General features: G+C 40.0%; 1 protein-coding gene across 2 annotated transcripts; it reads left to right on the top strand.

Annotated features, from left to right (window-relative positions):
• Positions 1 to 146: 146 nt before the first annotated feature.
• Positions 147 to 7407, top strand: RB195_020703 (uncharacterized protein; the record flags this gene model as incomplete). 2 transcript variants are annotated; one of them, XM_064189116.1, is made up of 18 exons in its annotated part: positions 147 to 173; positions 2996 to 3147; positions 3200 to 3334; positions 3901 to 3955; positions 4050 to 4189; positions 4710 to 4826; positions 4883 to 4967; positions 5057 to 5130; positions 5184 to 5256; positions 5328 to 5453; positions 5591 to 5675; positions 5830 to 5953; positions 6072 to 6214; positions 6294 to 6415; positions 6768 to 6914; positions 6986 to 7064; positions 7121 to 7221; positions 7351 to 7407. In XM_064189116.1, 18 exons carry the CDS (start codon positions 147 to 149, stop codon positions 7405 to 7407), a joined length of 1842 nt encoding a protein of 613 aa, XP_064044996.1. The 2 variants fall into 2 exon arrangements, with proteins under 2 accessions (XP_064044996.1, XP_064044997.1); XM_064189115.1 differs by lacking the exon at positions 147 to 173 and having other exon boundaries at positions 3011 to 3147.
• Positions 7408 to 9269: the final 1862 nt, after the last annotated feature.

Below are 9269 nucleotides of genomic sequence, written 5' to 3'. Positions count from 1 at the left end.
GAGAGCAAACTCATTAAACCGAGCATAGGTTCCAAGTCAGTATACTTTCCACTTAGGAGTTGATCTTGCCTTCCATATTTCTGTTTAGGAGTTATTCTTACAGTCTCAGACAAACCTCGCGCGGGAAGTAGAACGTTCGCAACGCCATGTACAACCAGCAGTGGATTTTGAGTGTGAGCTAAACCTGGAGTACTTACATTTTCTATGCGTGACAATGGTAATGGTCCCATTCCAACAAACATAGAGGAACAATGCAAGGCGATGCAACAGTGTAAGATATAATTCACGAATAAAGGAAACCATCGACCGATGTGGTAGAACGACCAGTGGCGGAAGTGTTAGGTCGTTATGCGGATTGATACCTCCGCGAGCGGCTGACCACTTCATTTCCCCCCTCAGTGATATTTGTCAACAACGCTTCGAACCCTGAGAAACTCCCGTTCCTCAAGAAGTTCCACGTACTTTGCCTTCAATACCTGTAGCCACCTCCTAAGACCTGGGGGCAAAGAGGTAACTGTGGGACTCAACGCTAATCTAATCAAACTGTACGTCAGAACGCAAAAATGGTTACTGTAACACAGGAACCGTTCTTAACTGTCAAATAGCTTTCGCACTCAAGAAGGTACAGTTCATCAATCATCACAGATCATTACTGGAACTGAATAGCTGAGTAAATGGACTCCTACAACCTAAGCATTATTCTTCGAGGATCCATGACATAAAGGCTAAGGCTGGTAAGAGAAAAAAAAGAGTTGGAGGGGTGTTTAACACTACCCTAATCGAAATGTACTTGAGACCGCAAAGGTCATTCGTAGAGCACAAAAAGACGTCCTTAACTGTCAAATGCGGATTGCGGAGAAGCCGTCAACGGCTTAACTTTACCAAACCCTTCAATCAGGCTTACTGGAAGTGAATAGCTAAGTCATCTCATGTACATGACTCACAACGATGAAAAAGAACCGAAAATGGTCTGAGAAACGGCAACTTCGCAATCCCCATTTAACAGTTGAGGACGTCTTTTGTGCTCTAAAGTACAGTTCGATTAGAGCAAGGTTAAACGCCCTTCTAACCACCTCTTCGCCAATCGTAGAGACTTGAAGAAGTATATAAATCGAGCACAATATTCCCGTAAAGTTAAAATTACTGCCTTTTACAACTATTCAAGCTAGGATCAACTTAGTGTTTATGCACGGCCACGCTACGACAAAAACAGCAGATTTCTCTCTCTCTGACGACTTTTGCTCGATAAAACCGTAAGAACTACGCCATACACAACGGGGACATGCAGTTCGGATAACTTTGCCGCCACTAATCCCCACCTCGACGACCACTATCCACACGTGCAAGGTTGGATGGTTGCCGTCAAACTACATGTAGTGATGCGGCCCACACTCTTCACGCCTGATCGATTACGGATATTACTGCAGCTCCGTTTTCAGTAGCTAAATTTTGATTGTGCTTTCTTCTTGAGGTTGTAGAATATTCCAGCATTTCTGTTCTTAAGATCCTTTCATATTGCATGGAAATCAATGGGCGAATGGAGTGCAGAACAACAAACAGTGTTTTGAGCTGTGTTCCTTCATTCTATCCTACGTCATACTTATTTGTTATCTGCAAGCGATCAACAACTGTCTGATCAACGATTCGTCTTGAGTGTTTGGACCTTTTCATATGAAACATTCAGTGACTGGATAATTTTTAATGCTAGCTGAACCCGAGAATTCTCAATTCTTAGTGCTCGAACAACTTGGTCGCTTCCTTTCGTTACTTCCCTGTTCGATCTTCATAATGGCTTAATTGATGGGATTTTCTGCCGTATCAGAGATATATGCAGCTTTTAGTCTTTAAAGCTGTTCTCTGTTATTCATGATGTTACATCCTGTCCTTTGTTCTGACATCATAAACAATTAGACAGCTGATTCGTACACCACTATCTCGTCTCCATGGTGAAGTGAAAGACGTACTTCAATCCTTTGCCATTCCTGTATGGAGCTTGCTGATTCGAGAAAAATGTAGTTGATGGGTGGGACATCCAGTGGCGTCTTTATTTCTCGACGTTCTTACTTTTTTTCTCCTAGTAACTTTAGCTTACATGTCATAGATCCTCTAAGACGAATTATTAAGCGTAGGTCTTAGGGCTCCGATTGATTTAATTATTTACTCCAAGAAATAAGGGCGCCGCTGAGTCCCCCCTCCCCCGAACCAAATTTTACCCACTGACTGCTGTTTTTAAATGGTTAATAGAAAGCTACATAATTGTATTACATTATTTTACTAACATGTTGGTCAAGCCATTAGATTCTTCGAAGAATGTAGGTGAAATATTCGAAAGTGAAGTGGTAACATCTTCTTACTTAACAATCTATTTCGTTAAAAATAAGAATTAGAACATATGTAATATTTCGCTTCACTCATTTATTTAATCAACTGCAATTGACGTTTTTTCACCTTTGTACGTATCATTGAGGTAAAAATTGCATACAATTGAAATACAACTGAGATATTTCGGAAACCCTCATTTCTTTTGTCAACTCAGTTATGCTACGCTCAGATCTCTATCGATCTTTCCTCTCATCTCAGAAACAAATTCGTTGTTTTTGTTCCGATTACACCTTTTTCGGTGTGTTGCTCTATCCTGAGTAACCTCATTTTTACTGCCAAATCCAGTGAATTTTTTGGATCTGACATAAACTTACGCATTCTTGTAGTCGAACCATGCACTTATTACCGCAGGCAATTTCCCGGTCGAGTGACTCGGGTTTCTGCTTTCCTCTAGTAATCAAGGTTCAGTGATGGCTGCTGACTGCTTGTCGTTTGGTTCTTTGATGAATGGTCGGTTAGGCGTGCGAAAGATTTATCGCACGCTATTGTTGTTTCTATAAATAAATGGTTTTCTGGCCTTACATAAATGTACATTAATCCATCATGGATATTTGGACTCTCTTCTACGTGCTTCTTATACTTTCTTCAAAGTAATAAGTTGGTAATAATAAAGGGTAACCGATCGTGGATGAGCGGATGGTGTGCAGAGTCGGATTGTCCACCACGTCGAAGTGCTCGCTCTCCGGAACGAGACCGTACTGTCCATCATTTCGTGAATGATCGTTTATCTGGAGAATTCTTTCATAACCTCACAAGTCTAAGAAGGTACGTTAACACTTGCATAATTTTAAAAATGTTTTTCTAATTATGTGTTAAGGTGTGATGAGTTGTGCGATGTCGTATTGGAAGCGTACGGTCCAAGCGATGCTGGAGGTGCGGAATCGGAAAGTGCGCCACCAACGATCATCGCAGCTCATAAAGTCGTTCTGGCAGCAGCTTGCCCTTATTTCAGGTGAGTAGCCTTATTTCCATCTGATTACTAATGTTTAAATTTTACATCATTTTCACTGTCCCTTGAAGGATGGGCTAAATATTCAAATTGTTTCATATCTGTTGTACAGCTTATCTAGTTGGATAGATGGCAGCATTTCTGCGTAACTACGATAAGTTAAGATTTTAGATCCATCAATTTTAATTAACACACCATTGGTACTGCCATGTTTCACTACTGAAAATACTCTGCAAAAATGTTTATTGCATCTTTAACTAATTATAAAGAAATCGTCTTTTGACTCTAGGATTTGGGCTGGTTTTAGTAGTCGGGAAATTTGAGGCTAAAGCTACTAAGGTTTATGGCATAAGATCTGAACTTGTGCTAATTCTCCATCCACTGTTCCCTTAAAGTTATCTTGATGGTTTCTCTTGCGGTTCATTCGCTTCTTCACTTTTTTTCGAGCTTTTATCCGAATAAGGTCTTACCTACATCATTTTTCGTCTAAACAACCTTAAACGCAAATCCTGCTTCTTTTTTTGCAAAAGAATTAAGAAAGCCTGATCTTGAGAATTCAACATTTTCAGAGCAATGTTCACCAGTAACATGGTCGAATCAAGCAGAGACAGAATTACTATAAAGGTGAAATTTCCTTCATAATATGTAGTCGTTCCTACTTGTCCGTGTTTTGTCTCATTAATCACCCTAGTTCTGTTATTCGTTACATTCTCTGTAGGATATTGATGGCGCGACACTGGCGTTGTTGGTAGAGTACATGTACAGCGGTCGCCTGGATATCGATGAATCAAATGTACAATGTCTTCTGAGTACAGCAACTATTCTTCAGCTGGCTTGCGTACGCGATGCATGTTCAAGGTAAATTTGTTGTTCAATACAGCTAATATAAAACGATTTACATAGACTTATCGAACGCCCTCAATAAGGTCAGCTGAACGGCTGAAGACCAACTTTTGGATTCTATGTTAAGTTTTTGTAGACCCATTGGCAAGCTGGGAAAGTAAGCATTTTCTTCTTTAGAAGACGTTTTGATTATTTCAGTCTTATTTTTTTACTGATCACGTTTCTTGTAAATGTATCGGACTAATACCACAATCCAAAAGTTAAGTTTCCTCTTTCTTCTAAACCTTCACTTGTAACTTTTTATATGCTTTTTTATATGCCTTAAGTTTTTTTTTTACTATCTACAATTCAATTCCTGTGAGCGACCTTTTCTAAATAAATAACTTTTGAAAAATACTCCAGTGTTTTAATGTTGATTATGTGCCGATTATCAGAATGACTAGAGATGAAGGTTGTTTCGGTACTTTCATGCTTTAATTTCGTTTAGCTAATACAATCTATAGATGCTCCCTCTATAGATGTGTTTTTTTTTCAGGTTTCTGTTGGAGCAGTTGGATGCCACTAATTGTTTGGGTATTGCGTCTTTTGCACAAACCCACAACTGTACTCAACTAGCCCATGCTGCGCAGATGTTCACTCATCAGCACTTTAGGTATGTCATTTAGTTTCATCTACCGCTTATTCAACCTATCCATCTTTTGGTTGCAGAATGTTGATTGAAAGTGAAGAGATGCTTACTATGGATGAAGCTAGCTTCACACAACTTATTTCTGATGATCGTCTCACAACAGAGGTGATAGATGAACAAACATGTTGGCGTTGTAGTGTTGACATGCCATTGTCATCTATGGGCGTGATTTGCAGATCCAGTTGTTGTTTTAGGGAGAAGAAGCAGTGTTTGAAGCTGTAATTAACTGGGTGAAATATGATCCTTCACGAAAATCTTCGTTGCCTAAGTAGGTCACCATAGTATGCTCTTGTTATTAAGAGTTTCAATCTCTCTTTTTAGCGTACTTGCAGCAGTTCGCTTACCACTTATCTCTCAGGAGTTTCTTTTGGATCGTGCGTACCAGGAGCCATTGGTAATTATCTGTAGTTTTATGATCAATACATTTTTCAAAGGAATTCTGTTGGAGAAAAGTCCATTTTCCAGATACAAGAGTCACCTGCATGCATAGCAATGTTGTGTTCAGTATATCACCATATTCTAAAGAAGGAAGTTACCCCGGGACTAGCTGCTAGTTGGGTTCGTCCTAGACAACCTGTGCCTCTATCACAGGTTAGTTTTATCCTTTATTTCTAATTACCATTGTTTGGAATGTTTTTTTGTTTTTTTTTCAACGTTTTCGGGCTTACATTTACTTTGCTGTTTTTTACACTTTATTGATTTTGATACGGTAAATATACTAATTACAGCTAATAATGGTTGTTGGAGGGCAAGCCCCAAAGGCTATTTCGAGTGTAGACACTTTTGATCCTGATTCGCAGCGGTGGACTTCCCGTAAGTTTTTCCTTCTTATTTCTTCGCGTTATATTAGTATATCTGTATTTGTAAAAGTGTTTTTTTTACTCTTGTGGAGATTATCATAGGAGGAAATTTTTCATAGATCCCCTGCATCCTTTGCTTATTCGTGTTTCTGTATTTTCCCATTTAGTGGCTCCTTTACAACAACGTCGTTGCCGTTGTGGAGTGGTTATGGCTGGTGATCTAGTCTATGCTATTGGTGGTTTCAATGGTTCGGCTCGCATACGATCTGTCGAGATTTATGATCCTCGAAGGTACTTCAATTTTACACCTTAGATCTTTTCAAACGTTCACATTGCGAACAAGCCGTAGCTATCTACCACTTTCTTCTGAAGATCCATTACATTTATCTGCCAAAAAAGTCGTTTTTAGAGATTTATGGCTTACGGGACCAGCTATGGAAGCTCGCCGAAGTACATTAGGAGTCGCTGTACTAGATGGATCAATTGTCGCAGTAGGAGGCTTTGACGGATCAACTGGATTATGTAGTGCAGAGATGCTGGATCCAAGACAAGGTGAGTGCACTTTCTTTTATTCCTAAAAGATCTTCCATAATATTTTTCTAATTAAGTTTCCATTCTTTTCATACTCTAGGCCAGTGGATGGCTTTACCATCAATGACGACCCGTCGATCGAGTGTAGGTGTTGCTGCGATAAACGGCCTTGTTTATGCTGTTGGTGGCTATGACGGACAGTCAAGGCAGTGTCTTAGCTCGGTTAGCACATTGTCTTTAACGTTATTGTTTACTTATGGTCTGAGTTTCAGCTTTAAAAAGATATTTGTGACGTGTTCTAACGCAATATTTTTTATAGACCACTATACATTTATATATTCACTCGTGTCGTTAGTAATCACAAAATTTTTAGTTATTATTTCTAAGATGTTCCGAAAAAAACACTGTGAGAAAATCCTTTTTAAATATTAGGAGAGAACAACTAAAAAATTATTCACCCATCATGGGTGGATGACTGTCCTACAAATAAATTACATTACCACTTGGAGTTCAACTATAGAGTACCAGAACTGTTCCGTTCTATTTGGTATTTTCGTCAAAGAGCAGTTTTAAGGTGGAGCTGTATGACTCCCGTATTAATCGCTGGCGTATTGCGGATCCATTACTAGAAGTGCGATCAGGTGCAGGTGTTGCCATCTATCGTGACCGTGTCATTGCTGCAGGCGGTCATGATGGCCCTTTAGTTCGAGCCTCAGTAGAGGTAAGATTCAACACAACTACATGGTTTGTTTACCTCATTGTTGAACACCACATCTCATTTTCTAATTCCAGATGCTTGGTGAAGATGGTTGGATGCACCTACCAGAAATGTCCGTTTGCAGGAGAAACGCTGGCATCGTTGTTGCCAACGGTTAGTTTGTGGTTAAGATTAAACGTTGCCTATAAAAGGATCCATCAAAATTTCAGGCATTGTTTTTGCTCTCGGAGGTGATGATGGAGCGAGCAATTTGTCATCAGTTGAATGTTTGGAGTTGGAAAGCCCAGATCAGTTTTGGAGCACATTACAGGTTGGTCCTCGCACACTTTAGCATTGTTTGGAGCTCTTTTTTTTACTGGTGATCGAATCATGTTTTTTTCAATTTTTTTTTGCATACTTGTGACTTCTTTTGCGAACATACTTTCTTCAACTTTTTTAGACCGAAATGCCCCAAGCGAGGTCATATTGCGGTGTCACGTTGTTGCCAAAAGCATGATTCATTAGAAAATCTTGCATTTATTTGAATGGAGCATTGGAATGGTTCGAATACAGGATGCACCTCGTGCCAAAATCTCTTCATTATTACTTGCTTAGTATTCCTTATCCTATATAGCTTCTGCTCTCTCTTTATCGTTGGTTCTTCTTGTCCACATCTTACACCCACCAATTTTCTCTGGATTTTATCTCTCAATTTACGATTTCAAGATAGGGCTTACTGGTATGTTCGAACGGTTTCTTTCCTGTTTTTCCCTGTACATATTTTTGTGCTTTTAATTTTCGCTGTTCTCGCTACCTGTGATCTCGTCCAATTAGTACGTTTTAGTACGTGCAACTTAGTCGGCTTTTTTTTTGTTGGCTTCAATTTATCCAATAAAATGATGCTTTGACGTTTTGCGTCGAAATGCGTTTAACAGTTCGAAGTTCTCGTGATATCTATTAAGAACTTACTGTGTTCTGCACGTCTTAACTGATCATACATGATACATGATGGGTTTCTATCATTTCAATACATTGGATAAAGTTAAATAGTACGAAGTACAATATAGGAAGATGCTGAGTTATTGCATCCATTCAATGGAATATCAGGCAAATGATGCTTAATTGATATCACTACAATTTCCCTAGATGTGTTCGAGAAAAGCTCATTGTGAATGTGCTTCCTCGTTATCATGAATATATTCTCCGATACAATCTACAGTATAGATTGAACACTGTACAAATTGATTAGTTGCTGAAAAAATCCCCATAACAGAAGTGCATTTTCAGGCTACTAATTGATTTCGTTCCGGTCCTTGTAGAGTCCCTCACCTAGAGTTATCAGGAGATTTCAACACAGTGAGGGAACTCTCTTGCCGCACCTCCATACGTAGTCTCCTTAAGATGGGTGTTAAAATTTTGTTTAAATTGAAAATCCATGGAATGAGACGGTATTGTGCAAACTTTCTGAATTGTTAATTAAAGGCATCACCCCACGAATCTGAGGTGGTACAGATTTCAGGTGGAGTATTCGTATACAGGATGGGAGACTACGGAGAGGGGGGTGATTCCGTCCATTTCTTCTTAATTGCCGTAAAAAACGGCCCGGAAGATACGGCTTCATTCGTTTTGGCGCACCATTTTGTACAAGAGGTTCCATTGGAGCGCGCCAGTCTTGTGCGCCGCATAGATACGGCTTCATTCGTTTTGGCGCACCATTTTGTACAAGAGGTTCGATTGGAGCGCGCCAGTCTTGTGCGCCGCATATTCTTGGCTGTTTTTTACGGCAATTAGCAAGAAATGGACGGAATCACCTCCCTCTCCGTAGTCTCCCATCCCGTATACGAATACTCCACCTGAAATCTGCACCACCTCAGATTCGTGGGGTGATGCCTTTGAAGACAGCGTATCATGAAATTAACGTGGTGCGGGAATCTGATGGAAAATATAGAGTTTGGGGTGAATAACGAATATGAGCGTGTCCGCTGTCAGTTCCTCTTAGTCGTCCTGAAAACGACGTTAGAAACGTAAGTGTCCCTACGAGGTACGTGAGAACGGGCCATCCTTGCGCACACGCACCATCCCCGTGCGGTGACGCTTTCTAACGCATCTCGTAGAAATTGAGGCTAATCCCACGCCGTTTTTCCGGACACTTAGGGCGGAGTAGGGGTGCTGAGCGATAGCCATGCTTAAACTCCTATTCTACATCCTAAACTCTATATTTCCTGCTGGGTTTTCAATTTCGTGATACGGTACCTTTGAGAAATTATATTCTTTTTTCCCCAGCAATAATCTGCGTTTCAAAGTGGCTGAATAATGAGAAAGAGACAAAATTTCTCGGAACTTGTCTATTTGTTCCGTAGTAGAAAGGTATTGAATTCT

This window comes from Necator americanus, chromosome II (assembly GCF_031761385.1).
Source record: "Necator americanus strain Aroian chromosome II, whole genome shotgun sequence".
Classification (NCBI taxonomy): domain Eukaryota; kingdom Metazoa; phylum Nematoda; class Chromadorea; order Rhabditida; family Ancylostomatidae; genus Necator; species Necator americanus.
This window is presented reverse-complemented; position numbering and strand designations above follow the sequence as displayed.